At 44.4% G+C, this 19212-nt stretch overlaps 1 protein-coding gene across 1 annotated transcript; it reads right to left on the reverse strand.

Moving 5' to 3' along the window:
- Window positions 1-5875: 5875 nt before the first annotated feature.
- Window positions 5876-6936, reverse strand: LOC311017885 (WAP four-disulfide core domain protein 2-like). The gene is made up of 3 exons (XM_084016528.1): window positions 6853-6936; window positions 6444-6581; window positions 5876-6231 (listed from the first exon to the last, which is right to left on the reverse strand). The coding sequence occupies exons 1-3, from the start codon at window positions 6932-6934 to the stop codon at window positions 6092-6094; spliced, it is 360 nt and encodes a 119-aa protein (XP_083872654.1). The 5' UTR covers window positions 6935-6936; the 3' UTR covers window positions 5876-6091.
- Window positions 6937-19212: the final 12276 nt, after the last annotated feature.

A 19212-nucleotide genomic window follows, 5' to 3' on the forward strand; every position in this document is an offset into this window, starting at 1 on the left:
AAAGATACAATAGCAACATTCATATGGAAATCCTGATCATTGGCATCAAAGTTACTGTAAGTTTTAAACTAATCGAGAATGGTGGCCACTTGTTTACTTCCGGGTCACTTCTTCAGTTAGGAACCTTCCTAAGCAAAAAAGACTATTCGACTGCACCCATGAAGTTTCCTCCAGGTGACCGGAACTGTTACTTCCGGTCAGGTATGTGAGGCCGTCACGCTGTTGTTTGAAAATTCTGAGTACCGCAGTTTGTACTGGTTGTACTGGGACAGGGAGGCTGGTTGGTTGTACTGGGACAGGGAGGCTGAGTGGACTGGTTGTACTGGGACAGGGAGGCTGAGTGGACTGGTTTTTCTTTTTTTGTGAGATTTCTGATCTATTTTTCGGTATCTCTCAGATGTTGCAATGTAGTGTAACTATGTAAATGTATTCTGTCTGGCTTTGATTTGATTGACAGGTATCCCGCAAACCATGAAATGGGGAGAATCCAGAGGGTTATTATATAGAGGGTGCAGTGAGCAGTGAGGAGTAATTTTACCCTCAGGAGTGAAGAGGCCATGCAATGTACATGTTCAACTGCATTGTTTATGTCAAGCTTGGTAGCCAATGGGATCTTAGCTGTGAGCTTTTAAGATCGAATATCTGCTGTTATTCATATCATATCTGACACAACTTCAACACGGGGTCTGGGACCCCCCTAGGGGCTACAGCAGGGGGTCCCCAAAATGTATTGATCCCAAACTTTTTTTTTCTTCCAAAATGTAAAATGTCCAAAAATACACATGAACATGAATACATCTAATAAGCAAATCCATCCATCCATCCATCCATTTTCTTCCGCTTTATCCGGGACCGGGTCGCGGGGGCAGCTGCCTGAGCAGGGACGCCCAGACTTCCCTCTCCCCGGACACTTCCCCCAGCTCCTCCGGCAGGACCCCAAGGCGTTCCCAGGCCAGCTGGGTGACATAGTCACTCCAGCGTGTCCTGGGTCTTCCTCGGGGTCTCCTCCCGGTGGGGCATGCCTGGAACACCTCCCGAGGGAGGCGTCCAGGGGGCATCCGATACAGATGCCCGAGCCCCCTCAACTGGCTCCTCTCGATGTGGAGGAGCAGCGCCTCTACTCCGAGCTCCTCCCGTGTGACGGAGCTCCTCACCCTATCTCTAAGGGAGCGCCCCGCCACCCTGCGGAGGAAGCTCATTTCGGCCGCTTGTATCCGGGATCTTATTCTTTCGGTCATGACCCAAAGTTCATGACCATAGGTGAGGGTAGGAACGTAGATTGACCGGTAAATTGAGAGCTTCGCCTTTCGGCTCAGCTCTCTCTTTACCACGACGGACCGATACAACGACCGCATTACTGCAGCCGCTGCACCGATCCGCCTGTCAATCTCACGTTCCATCCTTCCCTCACTCGTGAACAAGACCCCAAGATACTTAAACTCCTCCACTTGAGGCAGGAACTCCCCCCCGACCTGGAGGGAGCAAGCCACCTTTTTCCGGTCGAGAACCATGGCCTCAGATTTGGAGGTGCTAATCCTCATCCCGGCTGCTTCACACTCGGCTGCAAACCGCCCCAGGGCATGCTGGAGGTCCTGGCTCGAAGGAGCCAACAGGACCACATCGTCTGCAAAAAGCAGGGATGAAATCCAGTGGCTCCCGAACCAGATCCCCTCCGGCCCACGGCTGCGCCTAGAAATCCTGTCCATAAAAATAATGAACAGGACCGGTGACAAAGGGCAGCCCTGCCGGAGTCCAACATGCACCTGAAACAGGTCTGACTTACTGCCGGCAATGCGAACCAAGCTCCTGCTCCGGTCATACAGGGACCGAACAGCCCTTAGCAGAGGGCCCCCGACCCCGTACTCCCGAAGTACCTCCCACAGAATGCCACGAGGAACACGGTCGAATGCCTTCTCCAAGTCCACAAAACACATGTGGACTGGTTGGGCAAACTCCCATGAACCCTCGAGCACCCTGCAGAGGGTATAGAGCTGGTCCAGTGTTCCACGGCCAGGACGAAAACCGCATTGTTCCTCCTGAATCTGAGGTTCGACTATCGGCCGAATTTTCCTCTCCAGTACCGGGGAGGCTGAGAAGTGTGATCCCCCGATAGTTGGAACACACCCTCCGGTCCCCCTTTTTGAATAGAGGGACCACCACCCCGGTCTGCCAGTCCAGAGGCACTGTCCCCGACTGCCACGCGATGTTGCAGAGACGTGTCAGCCACGACAGCCCCACAGCATCCAGAGACTTGAGGTACTCAGGGCGGATCTCATCCACCCCCGGTGCCTTGCCACCGGGGAGCTTCTTAACTACCTCGGTGACTTCAGCCCGGGTAATGGGTGGATGAACCTCCGAGTCTCCAGCCTCTGCTTCCTCAATGGAAGACGTGTCAGTGGGGTTGAGGAGATCCTCGAAGTATTCCTTCCACCACCCGACGATATCCCCAGTCGAAGTCAGCAGCTCCCCACCTCCACCGTAAACAGTGTTGGTGGAGGGCTGCTTCCCCTTCCTGAGGCGCTGGATGGTTTGCCAGAATTTCCTCGAGGCCGACCGATAGTCCTCCTCCATGGCCTCCCCGAACTCTTCCCAGACCCGAACCTTTGCTTCAGCGACTACCCGCGCTGCAGCACGCTTGGCCTGCCGGTACCCGTCAGCTGCCTCGGGAGTCCCCCGAGCCAACCAGGTTCGGTAGGACTCCTTCTTCAGTTTGACAGCATCCCTTACTTCCGGTGTCCACCACCGGGTTCGGGGATTGCCACCACGACAGGCACCGGAGACCTTACGGCCACAGCTTCGAACAGCCGCGTCCACAATGGAAGCAGAGAACAAGGTCCATTCGGACTCAATGTCCCCAGCCTCCCTCGGGATCTGGTCAAAGCTCTCCCGGAGGTGGGAGTTGAAGACCTCCCTGACAGGGGGTTCCACCAGATGTTCCCAGCAGACCCTCACAACACGTTTAGGTCTGCCAAGTCTGTCCAGCTTCCTCCCCTGCCAGCGGATCCAACTCACCACCAGGTGGTGATCAGTTGACAGCTCAGCCCCTCTCTTCACCCGAGTGTCCAAGACATACGGCCGGAGGTCAGATGACACAACCATAAAGTCGATCATTGACCTCCGGCCTAGGGTGTCCTGGTGCCACGTGCACTGATGGACACCCTTATGCTTGAACATGGTGTTCGTTATGGACAAACTGTGACTAGCACAGAAGTCCAATAACAGAACCCCACTCGGGTTCTGATCGGGGAGGCCGTTCCTCCCAATCACGCCCCTCCAGGTAACACTGTCATTGCCCACGTGAGCGTTGAAGTCCCCCAGTAAAACAATGGAGTCCCCGGTTGGAGCACTCTCAAGTACCCCTCCCAAGGACTCCAAGAAGGCCGGGTACTCTGCACTGCCGTTTGGCCCGTAGGCCGAAACAACAGTGAGAGACCTATCCCCTCCTTGAACCGACACCTTACCGTGGTGGAGGGGTTTGAGCACCTGAATGATCCTAGGAGCTATGTTGTCCGGGGCTTAATGCCCCTGGTAGGGTCTCCCAAGGCAAACAGGTCCTAGGTGACAGGTCAGACTAAGAGCGGTTCAGAAACCCCTTATGAAGAAAAACCATAAAAGGAAGTGTACGTCGCCCGGATTGGCGTCACCGGGGCCCCACCCTGGAGCCAGGCCCGGGGTTGGGGCTTGCAGGCGAGCGTCTGGTGGCCGGGTCTGTGCCCACGGGACCCGGCCGGGCGCAGCCCGAAGGAGCGACGTGGGCCCGCCCTCCTGTAGGCCCACCACCCGCAGGAGGGTCCATAAGGGGCCGGTGCGGTGGGATTTGGGTGGCTGTCCTGGGCGGGTGCCCCGGCGACCCAATCCCCGGACGGTGACTCTAGCCATGGGGACATGGAATGTCACCTCACTGGGGGGGAAAGAGCCTGAGCTAGTGCGGGAGGTAGAGCGCTACCGGCTACAGGTAGTTGGGCTCACCTCCACGCACAGTCTGGGCTCTGGAACCCAACTCCTTGAGAGAGGCTGGACTCTCTTCTACTCTAATAAGCAAATATAAATGTTAATTCTTGTGTTAATGTGACATTTTGATGTAGAAATGCCAATATAGAATTACAATATGTTCTAGAAATATATGAATCGGTCAACAATTATTATTTTAATGGAACGCATTGTATACATGCATCATTACTAGTACCTTTATACATGGCACTATAGGCTGCAATAAGAAACACAATTTTATCCACAATGTTTGTCCCTCCACTGTGTGACTATCAGCCAAGGGGTCCTTGGCTTGAAAAACGTTGAAGACCTCTTCCCTAGAGGAATCATTTTTTCATGTAATTGTTTGTTTTCACCAGAAGGGGGAGAACATGAGTCATATTTTCTGCCAAGAAATCTGTATTTCTACCAACCTTTCTTTGTGCTTGTTTCTAGCTCAAACATTATTAAAGTCAACAATGATATATAGATTCTATGAAATAATATTGATATTAATGGAGTATACACTAAACGGCTATAAATAAACTTTAGAATAGTGCATCAACACACAGTAACTTGTGTTTTTCTTCCTCTGCCAGGCTACATCCACTACCAGCCGTCTAAAGACCGCATCAGGCCCCACCTGCTGGAGATGCTGGTCCAGCTTCCTCCCAACTCTGTCACCGAGGTCACTGTACAGTTTGAGAGGGCACTGCTCAAGTGGACTGAATACACCCCTGATCCCAACCACGGCTTCTATGTCGGGTATGCGGCATGTGGAGTTATTTTCCAGAGGTTTCTGAAAGAAGCAGCAGCATGGATGTCGCTTCCTTCACAAGTTGTAGATTATTTTTTGTTCTGTTCCTTTGATATTTAGGTCTTCGGTCATCAGCTCTCTTGTACCGAGCGTTGTCGCCATGGATACAAACAGCACTTTTCAGCAGCTTGTAAGTAGAGTTGTGTGTTTTCTGAGGAAAATGCCTGTTGTTGCCAACTGGCTCTACTTTTAGAAAGGAAGCTTTCCTTCTGTTGAAACCACTGGTAAACATGTGATATTCAGGGAAGAACTGAGTCAAGCACTGGTATGAATGTCTTTAAAACGGTCAACTGGGAAGATTTTGTTTTCAAATGGAAGAAGGCAAATAATTCCTTTGAACATAAATGTACTCAGGATTATTTCCTGACGGCTAAGGACAAGACAATATGGACATTTGGGAAAGTAAGTTATTGTTATTGTTGTTATTGTTATTGTTATTGTTATTGCACCAGAGTGTACTGGTTTGATTGTTTTCTTCTTCTTTTTTTTGGGATGTTTGTAGCCATATCTCCACTCCATAATAATATAGCCACACTTTCTCTCAGACATTTTGTCTGACTGCTAAAATTATGTTGCTGCAGTTATGAAACTGATGGCCTTACAAAGGTTTACACAGCCTCAGAGCTCAGATAGAGAACGTTCTCATTTAAATAGCATAACTTTTAAAGGCAGAGATACTTAGTCAGAATGTCACATGACCTCAAACCTCACTTATGTTATATCAAGTAACTACCATGTCTGAATAGAAATGAACACAGCATCAAGTATAACTATGGGTGTATCCAGTCATATGTCCTCTTTATTTAAAAGTTCCTGATTCATTTGTCTTATCTGAGAATATTTATAGTAGTTTTAATATTTGAACAAGAGTGACATTTTTTTTGCATTTGTTCCGAGCAATGGTACTTGTCATTTTGAGACATGTGAGGTTGTGGTGCAATAGACGCCTCTTTAAATACTCTTGCTTTCTGGAAGTAAGAACTTTCCATTCTTGGCATATTTCATCAGTTGTTATTTTCAGCCCAACCCTTGTCTCGAGGCCAATATCCAGCAAGCTGATTAATACATAAGACATGTCGAGATTCTGGAAACATGTTTATTGGTTGAAATTCAAAGAAATGCAAATCGCTTCATACCTTCAAACTCTACAAGCAACTGATACATAAGTATCCTACAGAGGTTTTTTATCCAATTAAACTAAAAGATACAATAGCAACATTCATATGGAAATCCTGATCATTGGCATCAAAGTTACTGTAAGTTTTAAACTAATCGAGTTAAAATACAAACATATTGTAGGACTTTTCACCCTGTGTAGGGTGCAGTGCACTGGTGTCCACATCCATTGCTGCAGCACTTCTTATTGTTGGGGCAGTCACTGTCGTTGGAGCAGAACTCAGCACACAGTCCTACACCCGGGTTCTTAGGACACACTCCTGGCTTGGCTGGAAGGAAAGGAGGACAGGAACCACATTAATGAAGACTGACAAGTAAAATACACTTAGTAACATACAGACGTAAACAACACATTTGCAGATGATACATTAAAAACAAACCTACATATTACGTTGCCTTCACTGACGGGAGAGAAAAAAACATACACAGTGTCAACACATTCACACAAAAACACTACCAGAGGAGTATTGCTTTTTCTAACCTGTGTAGGGTGCAATGCACTGGTGTCCACATCCGTTGCTGCAGCACTTCTCATTGTTGGGGCAGTCACTGTCGTTGGAGCAGAACTCAGCACACGCTCCTATACCCCGGTTCTTGTTAGGACACACTCCTGGCTTGGCTGGAAGGAAAGGAGGACATCAGTCACTGAGAAGCTTCAACCAAAGATTTAAAATCTGCCCACTAGAAAAAAACAATCAAGGCAACGTGGGCATTGTCCTGCTTTTGGAACATTCACTGAGAAAGAAAGAGGCGGAGAGAGATCAGAGGGGACGGATCAGGCAGGAACCACATTAATGAAGACTGATAAATAACATACACTTAGTAACATACAGACGTAAACAACACATTTGCAGATGATACATTAAAAACAAACCTACATATTACGTTACCTTTAGCTTCTGCAGCAAAAACTACGATGAATGCACAGAGTGCAAAAATCAGTGCACAAGCTTTCGACCCGTGTTGCTCCATGTTAACTTCCTTTCTGACAAGAATGTACTCCTGTTTGGACTAATATACGCAACCTGAAGGCTGAGCAGCCCAGCCAAAGGGTGCTGGGTCCTTGTGCCTGTCGAGTTGCATTCCCATCTCTGCACCTAAGGGGTCCTGAGCTTTCTGCTGGGATGTGGCAGCAGACATACTTTTCCCAATCAGCTACTTAGTGATTTTGTTTTGCCTTGAATTAAAATAGCTAAAGAAAAAATCTCTGGATGACTGCACACATTCATACCCAAAGTTTGACTATAGTCTCATTTTAACTCATTGTTTCTGGAGATATTTCATGTACAACACAATTGCAGTTATTGTATTCTTGAGAAAATTGTGGTAGATTATGATGACGTTAGGAATTAATAATCAGCTGTTGCTGTTGATCATGTTTCTGCTGTTAATAGTCTTTGAAGAACGCTATAACGCGTTGCCTTATTTCTTGCTTATTACATGCAGTCATTTTCAAGCAACATTATTTCACTTGAATTAACAATAAAAGATAGTTTTCCAATGTATCTGTATCTGAAATGGCATGGAGCATTCTCCATCTGATCCTGTGTCGCCATCTATTGGCATAATCAGGAGTTGCATGTAAGATGTCATGTTCTCCCTGTCACTTGCAACAAAAACACTGTCAGTTTCTTTGTAATGTTCTTTTTTACTGTCCTCTGTGAGGATGAGCAAACCCACATTGTTTCTTTATTTGTGTTACACTTGTCAGCACAGGTTTTTAGGGAAGAGATAGGCAGGCTGGGCTGCACGGTGGTGTAGTGGGTAGCACTGTCGCCTCACAGCAAGAGGGTTTGACTCCCGGGTCAGGTTCGGGTTCCTTCTGTGTGGAGTTTGCATGTTCTCCCCGTGTAAGCGTGGGTTCTCTCCGGGTTCTCTGGCTTCCTCCCACAGTCCAAAGACATGCAGGATGGGGATAGGTTCATTGATGACTCTAAATGTCCTGGAGGTGTGAATGTGAGCGTGAATGGTTGTCTGTCTCTACATGTTGGCCCTGTGATGGACTGGTTACCTGTCCAGGGTGAACCCTGCCTTCGCCCAATGATAGCTGGGATCAGATCTAGCCGCCCCGCGATGGATGGATGGATGGATGGATGGATGGATGGATGGATGGATGGATGGATGGATGGATTGGCCGACTCATCATTAAGGCTAATGTGCAATCAATCTGTAACTCTTGTCAAATTAGCTCAAAATATACTGGCCATTTTGAAGAGAGAGATGGATGTGATTAAATTTTCATTAAAAAAAGAAGCTGTTCTCCAAAATCTAAACTAAAGAGTTGCACCCTTTTCATCCTCCTCATTACCTTTTAATTATTTTTCATCCACATGTTTTGACCCATTTATTCTTATTCTTTCTGTCATGTTTCTTTTTCTTCTTTATGACTCCAGAACACACTCCCTGTATTTGTCCTTGTGTCTGTTTTATCTGTAACTGCGTAGTTTGTGTCTCTTGTAGATAAAATGTGACATCTGTTCTCAACAGCATGAAAAACAACAGTGTGTCCGTGGGCCGTGATAGTGGTGCTTTAATGAGATAGTCTGCACAATTACATTTTCTTCTCTTAGCGATACAGCTTGCAGCTTTGCATATATTAGATTTCAGATAAATCTGACTGAGAGACTGGACAGTGTATCTGATTCAGTCCTCTGATCCTGATGATGTCACGGTGTCCCATCTGAAAGCACAATATGTCAGCATGATATTACATTGATGTAAGTAAAACATTGCCTTCCCTTATTGTTAATGTTTCTTATCTTGTGACGCAGTTTTTTTTTGTTTTGGTTTGGAGTTTGCCCATCTCTTCTTATTCAATGCAGAATTTTCCCATGAATCTAATGAATTATACAAAGTTGAACATTAAATGTAATGTTAAGCATATATTGATAAAACACATCACAGATTGTTACTTCTTCTGGTTCACAGAAAGTGCAAGAATATTCAAATTTTCCAAAACTTGCGAATATGTCTTTTCAAAGTACACAATGTCTTTAACTTCATAACTAGTATAACTGGAAACCTCAATACGGAATATAATAAATTATATGTTAGTAACTGCCCATCAGCATCAATGCTTATGTCAATCCATTTCCAGTAGTGTAGTAATTTATTGATCCATATTTTGTAAAAGGCCCTGGTCGCAGGATAGGCCGTATAGTATTTAGTACGGGATCCTTCGGGGGCGGGGCTTGCGTCTCTGATTGTTCGAGTAAGGTCACTCGCGAGTCACAGGAACAACCGCCATTTTTAAAACCCCTCAGTAAAATCAGTTTCTTTTGGTTCGTGCATTTTACGCTACGTCAACACACCGACGTGGAGTTACAGAACAGATAATACGACAGGTGGACCGACGTCAGGCTCAGGCCATATCCAGCATTTACGCTGAGAACGAAATCCAGCGGGAATCGGAAACGGCGACACATGAAGTTTCCTCCAGGTGACCGGAACTGTTACTTCCGGTCAGGTATGTGAGGCCGTCACGCTGTTTGAAAACTCTGAGTACCGCTGTTTGTACTGGTTGTACTGGGACAGGGAAGCCGAGTGGACTGGTTGTACTGGGACAGGAAGGCTGAGTGGACTGGTTTTACTGGGACAGGGAGGCTGGTTGTACTGGGACAGGGAGGCCGAGTGGACTGGTTGTACTGGGACAGGGAGGCTGAGTGGACTGGTTTTACTGGGACAGGGAGGCTGGTTGTACTGGGACAGGGAGGCCGAGTGGACTGGTTGTACTGGGACAGGGAGGGCGAGTGGACTGGTTGTACTGGGACAGGGAGGGCGAGTGGACTGGTTGTACTGGGACAGAGAGGCTGAGTGGATAGGTTGTACTGGGACAGGGAGGCTGAGTGGACTGGTTGTACTGGGACAGGGAGTGCGAGTGGACTGGTTGTACTGGGACAGGGAGGGCGAGTGGACTGGTTGTACTGGGACAGGAAGGCTGAGTGGACTGGTTGTACTGGGACAGGGAGGCTGAGTGGACTGGTTGTACTGGGACAGGGAGGGCGAGTGGACTGGTTGTACTGGGACAGGGAGGGCGAGTGGACTGGTTGTACTGGGACAGGAAGGCTGAGTGGACTGGTTGTACTGGGACAGGGAGGCTGAGTGGACTGGTTGTACTGGGACAGGGAGGCTGAGTGGACTGGTTACTGAGCAAGGAGTTGAATCTGGAGCTGATTGAGACTCAACACAATACAGCTGAGGCAAGTTGTTTTAATGGCTTCATAATGGCATTCATATGGCATTTTCTACAGATCTGTATTGTTGCCTTGGTGGTTTTAATTCCTGCTGTTGAATCTATAAGAAGTCTCATGCTATTGAATTGAATCAATCATGTTGCACCCGCCGTGGTTGTGGCCATTCTTGTTTAATGGTTGTGTCCTTGATAATCAGCTTAAAGCACATCCGTCTATAAATGAATATGATGTTGCTTTGGAGTGGATTGCATCTGGTGTGATGGGTGTATGTTAATTAATGCGCCTATTTTGTAGCTTAAGTGATCATTTAGTTGAATATGTCGACCACATCATTATTTTATTCCTCTACCCATGTGTCTCTATAGAAAGAGTGTTCATCATGGTGCAGTATCATTTCTAACCTCTGGGTGGGTGTCTCCACTTGAAGATCCCATCAGCTTGAGCCTGTTTTTTTAATCTTCCACCAATCTGGAGGCTGCATTATTACTGAGGTCTAATAATGAAAACTGATTATAGCTGAGTAATCACGGCAGTAGCATCAGTATCTTTTAAATGTGAGCCCAAATCTGAGAAAAGCTCATATTGTTTGTCAAACTCTGATCCTTTTTTTTGGGTGAGATTTCTGATCTATTTTTCGGTATCTCTCAGATGTTGCAATGTAGTGTAACTATGTAAATGTATTCTGTCTGGCTTTGATTTGATTGACAGGTATCCCCCAAACCATGAAACAGGGAGAATCCACAGGGTTATTATATAGAGGGTGCAGTGAGCAGTGAGGAGTAATTTAACCCTCAGGAGTGAAGAGGCCATGCAATTTACATGTTCAACTGCATTGTTTATGTCAAGCTTGGTAGCCAATGGGATCTTAGCTGTGAGCTTTTAAGATCAAATATCTGCTGTTATTCACATCATATCTGACACACACCAGGGTGTCTGTTCATCGGTCTATACAATATCCACACATACTAAATCAGAACACAAGTAAACAAGGTGTATGTATAGGCTATGTGTGTGTATATCTCACACCAAACCTCAGAAACACATTGTTTCTGCTCCTTCACTCTCCCCAATATTTCTTTTTTTGCTGTTGTCCTTGGGAATTCAATCATGGAATATTGCTGCTGGAAACCTTTTCCTCTATGTATTCATGTAACAAGCCTTGGCTAGTGGGTGTTATTGTATGTCCTTGAAATGATGTAGATGCTATCAGTTTCACTGCTGGCCATGAATGCTGAATGTGTGAATAAGGTGGAGAAGAAAACGATGGTTGGGTATGACTGTAAGTGAGAGTTGGAGCAGGTATGTCGGACGACTGGAGTTGTGGGAAATCTGCCCATTTTTATGGCCTCCTTGTGCCTTTTCTATTGTCGCCAAAGACAGGCTTGTAGATTGAAGGTGGAGAGGAACAATAGGAAATTGATAGGCTTGCATAATGGAACCAAGGAAAGGGAAATATGGCTGACAAGAAGTAAAATGAAGACGTGTCAGCAGACACCGATTTCATTTTATTTTTCAGCCTCACTGACTCTTAAAGTCAATATCTACCTCTTGTGTGACACCTTAAAGTTCCAACAGCCAATATTAAAGCAAATTATTCATTTGAGATGAGATAATGGCTACACATATATTTTAGAGATATTACATTGAGATAATAAAAAAAATATTTCAATAATGGATATCGTGATTTGGAAACAAATGATAGTTTGTGTAGGTTTCCTGTTAGAGCAGAAATCCTTTCGGGCCAAAGTCATCTGACAAACATGATAAATGGGCATAATTCCCCACCTCGTGCTCATATTGTTTCCAGACTGACCCAAAACAAGTCTCAGCGCCACCCTTTGACCTCAAGGCACCTCCCCTCCAGGCTCCCATAGTCAATCACGTATTACATTGTGCATTAACCTGCCATTGACCTCTGTATGCTAAACCCGATTGCCATATTATCTCCACTGTAATGTTCTACTCTTAGTTGCCTTGAATCAGATTTGGCGTTCCACTTTACCCTCCGGCATAAAAAGGGATGTGAGGTGGGGGTCTCTCATCTAAATCACCAAAATCGGGATGTGAGTTGAAGCTGAATCGGTGAAGAGGGGAGAGTACATTTTTTTCTGCTGCTGAGATTCAGATTGGGGTGTGTATTGGTCTTTATTTTTATTTTTATATTGTAGACAGAGGGATTTTTTAATGCATCTCTTTCAAAATGCCCCATTTGACACCTGACACTCATAATGTCTCTAATTATCACTCGCTGACTCTAGCAATTATTCGTTTTGTTCTTACTACCACTACGCCTGACCGATGCTCCCACAAATGTGTCTACTTATCCCGGTAATATCCAGAATAATGATAATCCCGTGATAATGTTTTGAAGTCAAAATAATGCTCATGCCTCCTAATGATGAAGCATGCTCAGAAATCCCTCCCCGTCATCCCATTGTCTCCCGTGGCGGGGGGGGGGGGGGGGGGGGGAGCTGAACCCTGCAGCCCCCACGGGAAATCTGTAATGTATTCAGCCAGGCCTTGGGAGTAAAATGAAAACAAATGTGGTGTAATAAAGGAGAGAAGATGAAGCGATTCTGTGATGATGCTCTCCACCAGCCCTATAAATCAAAATAAAAGTGGAGCAGGTCATACGTGCCCCCGCCCTCGCAGGATACACACACATACATATTTATTTATATTTTTATGTATGTATGTATGTATTATGTATGTATGTGTGTGTGTCTGTGTTTGCGTGTACATACACTCTCTATATATAACATAAAATACTAGTAAATGTCAAACTGATTTTGCGGCTCTTAAAACAGATTAACAACCTTTTTTTACCTTCTTTCCAGTTAAAATAAAGTAATGTCTACCTGTAATCCATCACCGCGGTTGCACACATCTATGGGTTGTAATCAGGCCAACCAAGTGCTTTTTGTGAGTGTCCTTTCCTTTTCCGTTTTATTTGGCAAATATCATCTGATAAACTAATGTACTGCACAGTTTTATTATAAAAGCTTTATACGTTTTCCTATAGCCTGTTTATATTCTCATGACCCCTCAGGTTTATCATGCGGGCTACTTTGGTGTTCTCGAACCCCAGTTTGGAAACCACCATTACTGTAATTAAACCCAGTAGAAGCTGATGGCAGAGGCAGTACTGCTGTCCGCCTGTAGGGGCTGCTGTGGTGTCAGTCTACTTACTGCATATGGAGCCAGTGGTCCCAAACACAGAGACTGGAGGCTCGCTGATGTTACAGTAGAGGCAGCACTCATTATACAGAAAATCCCCCAAAAATTAAAATGTAAAATGATTATTTTGGTGCAGATTTGAAGCAGCCAACTGAAGACTTACAGAAGGGGTTGATTTTTGAAAATGGTCCCCCCTCATATACTCGTGTGTTTGGGTTTTACGGTCAATAATAAGCGGTGAGGTTTTATTTCTCTTTGGGATACTCATGCAGTGTGAAAAACACTAGAATCTTCTTCTGTCCCAGCAAAACTTTGAAGATGGATTCGAGACTTTCTCTGACAAGGTGGCGGCTTATTACACAGATAAGGAATAGTAAACAGAGAGGACAATAAATAATTGATGCCTAATAAGTTGAGGGAGAGCTCACCATTGCTCCCTTTTTTTTATATTTTCGGGCTAAGAATAGAGAAAGCCTCCTGAGTTGTTTAATTCCTCCCTTGGTTCTTTCTTTTCATGTCCTTCTCATTTTACGAGCCATGAGTCAACACAGCACACGTAAATGATATTTTGACACAGAGAGCTATGAATAATGCATTTGAATTTACTTTTATGCCGGAGTTAGACCCCTCTCAGCACCCTTTCATACCCTCCCCATTTCTCCCCTTTTCTCCCCTCGGTTCCCCCACTTTCTCCCCACCTCTCAGTCCCTACCCACCGCTGCTGTTTACCCCACCCTCCTCCTACTCTTCTTCCTCTCTCTTCATCCTCATCAGAGCTCAGCCTCATTTCTGCTCTTCTTGCCCCTCCCTCCCATTCTCCTCTTCCTCCTGCTCTCTCCTCCCACACCTCCATCAGAAAGCAGAGAGGAAACGGTGAAGGATGAGACTTGAGCTTTCAGAACGGAAGCTCTGCTGTATCGGTGTTTGTGATCCGGGTGTAGCTCAGGTGGCTGCTCACTGACACATTTTTATAATCTTAAAACAGGAAATGGAGCAGAGATCTTTTTTTTTGTTGTTGTCGCAAAAGTGGAGTGCAAAGATTGACTTGCTTATTGATTTATGAGCCAATGGTCTGAAACAAAAAAGAAGGAAATGTGCATGAAGACTGTGGTTTTAAACTCAATTTAAAGGACACGATGTTGAGATTTTTTTTTTCATTTTTAAAATAAACTATTTCCCTCCCTCTTCCGTATGCCGCTTCACACCACCTAATGAAGGCCTCTCAGGTCAGCATGGCCCCGATGAAGCCAACGGCACGCATTGATTCACTGTCTAAATTAATCATCAATAACTTGATCTGTTCCGATAAAGTCATCAGCAGGCCGACACACTGCACCATCAGCGGCAATCATTCTTCCCTGCCATGTTGCTGATGTTTCGGGCCCGGGGCACAGAAACCACAAGCCAGACAAAGCTGCGTTTCAGAATTGAATTAAAAACATTTATTCTGCTGCTAAATAGCTCGCTTGTTGTCATGACAAACGGAGGGAGGGAGGAAGAAGGACAAAGTTCGGGGGGTACGACCATCTCGTCATCATAATTTTCATGCTGTCTTGTGCTTCCTCCACCTACACATCACATCACCATCTCAAGGCAGTGTTTTCCAAGCTTGTGTGTTACCTTCTTTGGTTTGTTACTGTGTCGCAGAAGGTTCTCAAACACTATGATTTCAGTCAGGAATCAGATCTCAGAGACGATCCGGGTAAAATAAAGGTTCAATTTAAATGAAGGATAAAGCATCAGTGATACAACACCAACACTTACAGCAAAATTACTCTCTAAGCTAATTCAGATACAATCTTATCACATAGGAGCCTGAAGCTGAATGTGTACGTCGATGTGGAAGTCTTCTTGACATTAAAAAGTTTGGCAACCCCCCTGATCCAGACCCTAATCCAGATGGCGATAGCGGTCTGGCTGCGCCCTGTAATCTACTTACTTTATAGCTACTTGTGAGAAATACAGTCCTCATCCCTCTGGTGTGAAATCCCTCTGCCGAGAAGTGGCTTCAGGGATGAATAATCTGCATCATCCCCGTCGTCCACAGAGTGGTTCTTCATTCATAATTTACACCCCCCCCCCTCCCCCATTACATCTGATGAAAGCCACTGACCTGAAAACACAGAGGGAACCAGCTCCTTCCAGTGCGGCGTTAACTTTGCCTCCGTCCGTCCTGTACACGTCGCCAGCAAACATCAATAAACGAGTCCGATGTCAACGCTGGGATCTGATGTCGTTCCTGTTCGTCCACACGGGAATGTGACACCCGTCGTGTTTCCACACAGATGTCTACTATTTGAGAGAACCTCACATATAATGCTCATTTAGGGCACGTGCAAAGCGTAACTGGATGTTTCACAGTAAGATTATTAAATGCTGAGACGTGACCAAATGTATTCATAATACAGCAGATTCTCAAAGACCACATGCAGGGCTGTTTTTACGTGAGAACGAATGCTTTCTATTCAGAGACCTTACAGTATGCTTGTGTCCATTCAAATGTATTACTCTGAGGCTTTTTTCTCATGCTAGGACCCAGAATCATTTCATTTTCCCAGTGGCATTAGAAAAGTGCAGTATGCACTTATATTTAGAAATTCCTGTGTGTGTGTGTGTGTGTGTGTGTGTGTGTGTGTGTGTGTGTGTGTGTGTGTGTGTGTGTGTGTGTGTGTGTGTGTGTGTGTGTGTGTGTGTGTGTGTGTGTGTGTGTGTGTGTGTGTGTACAGTATTTCCTTGTTGCCAAACCCCTTCTAGCAGTCGTCCTTTTGTTCTGCTCATTTGATTGATTTTGATTGGATAGTCTCAGCCAACAATAGCAAGTTAACAGTAAAGTAGTTCCAACAATGTGCTGCCCTTTTAGTGGAAAAAGTTGAGCTGTTTAAAACTTTAAAATTATTATATTTTTTCTTCTTTTAAGCTGGGATCTGCTCAAATAATGTTATATAAGCAGGTTCTCAGCCAACTCAACTTTGATGCTCTCCCTTTTTTCTTTCTTGTAAAACACGACCAGTTTTCACATTAAATATATAGGCTGTTTAATCGCAGCTAAATGCATTAGTCACCGTGTTGCCCCGAGGCAAGGACTGTGTTCACAGCGCATCATTTGCTGTGATATCTAAAGCCACCATATCCCTTTAAGCTAGTTTCACCAAGTGTATTTCTTGTTGCATTTAAGTGCATATTTAACAGACTTTCTAGTTTCTCCTACAAAGTCATTCGTATCAAGCTTTTTTAGAGATAAGCCAGTGTCTGAGCGCAATTTAAGAACTAAGCCCCCCCTAAAAAGAGTTAAAAAGTGTGTACCCATCCTGTATCAGCATGAACATCATTGAAAACCTCAGTGTGACGTCAACGTATGAGTCATCTGGGATTATGAGTCATATCTGAGGCCCCAGGTTTAACACTAACTTACCTATAGAAAGGGGAAACTTTTCACAGACTGAAGTTGCCAGCTCTGCAGGTCTGCGAGTGTCGACTGTTCTAAAAGTGGGACAATGGCTTTTCTTTTGTTGTTTTGCAGAGCAAATGTTCAACAGATGTGACCAGATCCAGTTCAAACTGACTTCAGAGGGTAAACAAGCTTCACAGCGATGAGGAAATGGTGACTGATACCAAGTCTTTGACCTTTTCAAAATTTCATTTTGTATTCTTTGTGCTGCCTTTAAAGCCGCTAGGTCTGGCTTCAAGATAGAATGAGCTCCAAAACCTCAGATTATTAGTGATCTTTACTTAGATGGATAGAGTTAGTTTTAGAATAGACTTTTTTTTATTGGTGTTCAAATCACTCAATGGACTAGCGCCTGAATACCTGTCAGACATGTTCTTAAGTTATGCTCCCCCAAGATCACTCAGGTCCCCTGACGCTGGCCTCTTATTGTTCCATGGGTGAGGACAAATCCGTCAATACCTTTAAAATGAACCTTAAAACTTACCTTTTCAGTTTAGCATTTTTTTATTATTATTCATTGTATAGCTGTATTTTCCTTGTGTAGTTTTTTTGCATTGCATTGTTAAGCACCGTGTATTGCAATTTTGTATGAAAGGCGCTATAGTAAAGTTTAAGTTTTATGTGTAGAGGGATGGATGGCTGGATAGAAAGAAAGAAAGGCAAAGGGAGCAAATAGCTTGAATGGAATTGTTCTTAAGCAGCATATTCTGATGGCCGACAAGGGCAAACGTGCTCCAATGACCCAAAACATTTCCTTTAGATGAAACGTGCTGCATATTCAATTCAAAAGCATGTACGAAAGATATAAAAAAGGAATACAAAAAAAGTGCTACAGAAAGCCTAAACAAATACAATAACGGTAAACGCTCTGCAAATACAGGAGAAAAAAAATGCAAAAATTAAAAACACACTCCGAAAACAAATCCAACAGAAAAGTGCATATGTATTTGTTTTGGATTTTCTTCTGAGTTTCTGACTTGGTAGCGTTTCAGGAGCGGCACCATGCTTCTCCTATGGAGATGTTTTTGGGCCGTTTGGCCTTGTTGGCAGCTGTAGCACATAACGTTGTTGCATGTAGAATCACAAATGCACAAAACACTCAATCGTAAACACGCAGTAACAAAGAACCGCCACTCTGCCATAATTAAGTAAACTTCATCTGAAGTTGCAAACTCCCTTTGAAATGGATGCATCTACGCTATTATAAGGAAATAATTGTGGCCACTTTCATCCCCCGCGCAATTAGTTTCTCTTCTGTGAAGTCGTCAGTTAGATAGGACAAGAGCAGACAGAACCTTTGTCACTTTAATCATTTCTATGTATTTTTTTTTCCCTCCACACTGAATTGGAATGAGTTCCCTACAGTTGAATGTCAACTACTCAAAGTGTCCTTCAGGTCTATTTCACATCATTAATACTCTTCTTTGTGTTGATGCTGTGACACCACCAACCTGTGCCGTAAGTCGAAGGACTGTGCGTGTTTTAATTTAAATATTTCTGTTATTAAAGACAGCAGTACATCTCAACCAAACATGCTTTAGGATCATGGTGTAGTGTTAAATTACATAAACCGATATTAATACAGGTTGAAGCAGAATTGGTACTTAAGTATTCACAAGGTTGTTGCCTTAAACACAATTTTATCTATAAAGAAATTCGGATCTATTTGGACCTTATTAAAGGAACACTTCACCCTGGAAATTACCATTCATACAGTTTGTTTTATCCAGGAAGGTTCTACCTTGAATTTTCAAAGAAGCATTTTTCTCACATGCCTCCATGATTAATGGAGAATCCAAAAGTGGTGAAAAATCTTGATGAAATTGAAGTAAATGGCGGCAGTTTTAACAACGGTAAAACTATGCGTAAAGATCCAGGTACAAACTCTCACAAAACTCCAAGTCATATGTTTAGTACTTCCCAAATACTCTTCCATATAAACGGTCTCACGCTTGCTAGGGAGTGCTACTCGTCGTAGTTGGTAGTTTTTGGTCTCATATGTGTTTTTTTTTGTTTTCACGAAGGTGGCTTTTAATACTTATGATTATTTTGCTGCTGTTTTTTTTCTTGCAGTAGTTTTACTTGTAAAGGAGTATTTTTACTTGTTCCCTTTGCTGCCTTAACTTACTGTGAGTACATGTGAATACTTCCTCGACCACCAACCACAGATTGATGATTATTGTCTTGTTGTGGATCACAGTCACCCTCCGTGGCCCTGAAGTCAAGTCCAGAGCAGTTTGAACCCCTTCCCCTCCCCCTCACCAAGACCACCACCCCCAACCCTTTCCAAAAGAACTGATTTGGTCTGGCATTTATTGTTTTGGAAAATAAATCAGTCGACTCTTTCCACTTCACGCACTCATGACATCATTTGTTTCCCCTCTTAACTCAATTATTGTCACTTAGTTCATCTGTACAGCAACAATGACCTG

Source organism: Eutrigla gurnardus (genome assembly GCF_963514095.1).
Source record: "Eutrigla gurnardus genome assembly, chromosome: 8".
NCBI classification, from domain to species: domain Eukaryota; kingdom Metazoa; phylum Chordata; class Actinopteri; order Perciformes; family Triglidae; genus Eutrigla; species Eutrigla gurnardus.

Excerpts from the sequence above, each read along its gene's own strand:
- LOC311017885 (XM_084016528.1), bottom strand. The coding sequence starts at position 6,934 with ATGGAGCAACACGGGTCGAAAGCTTGTGCACTGATTTTTGCACTCTGT. Across the intron at positions 6,582-6,852 it reads TTTTGCTGCAGAAGCTAAAG|CCAAGCCAGGAGTGTGTCCT; the intron begins GTAACGTAATAT and ends CTTTCCTTCCAG. Across the intron at positions 6,232-6,443 it reads GTGCATTGCACCCTACACAG|CCAAGCCAGGAGTGTGTCCT; the intron begins GTTAGAAAAAGC and ends CTTTCCTTCCAG.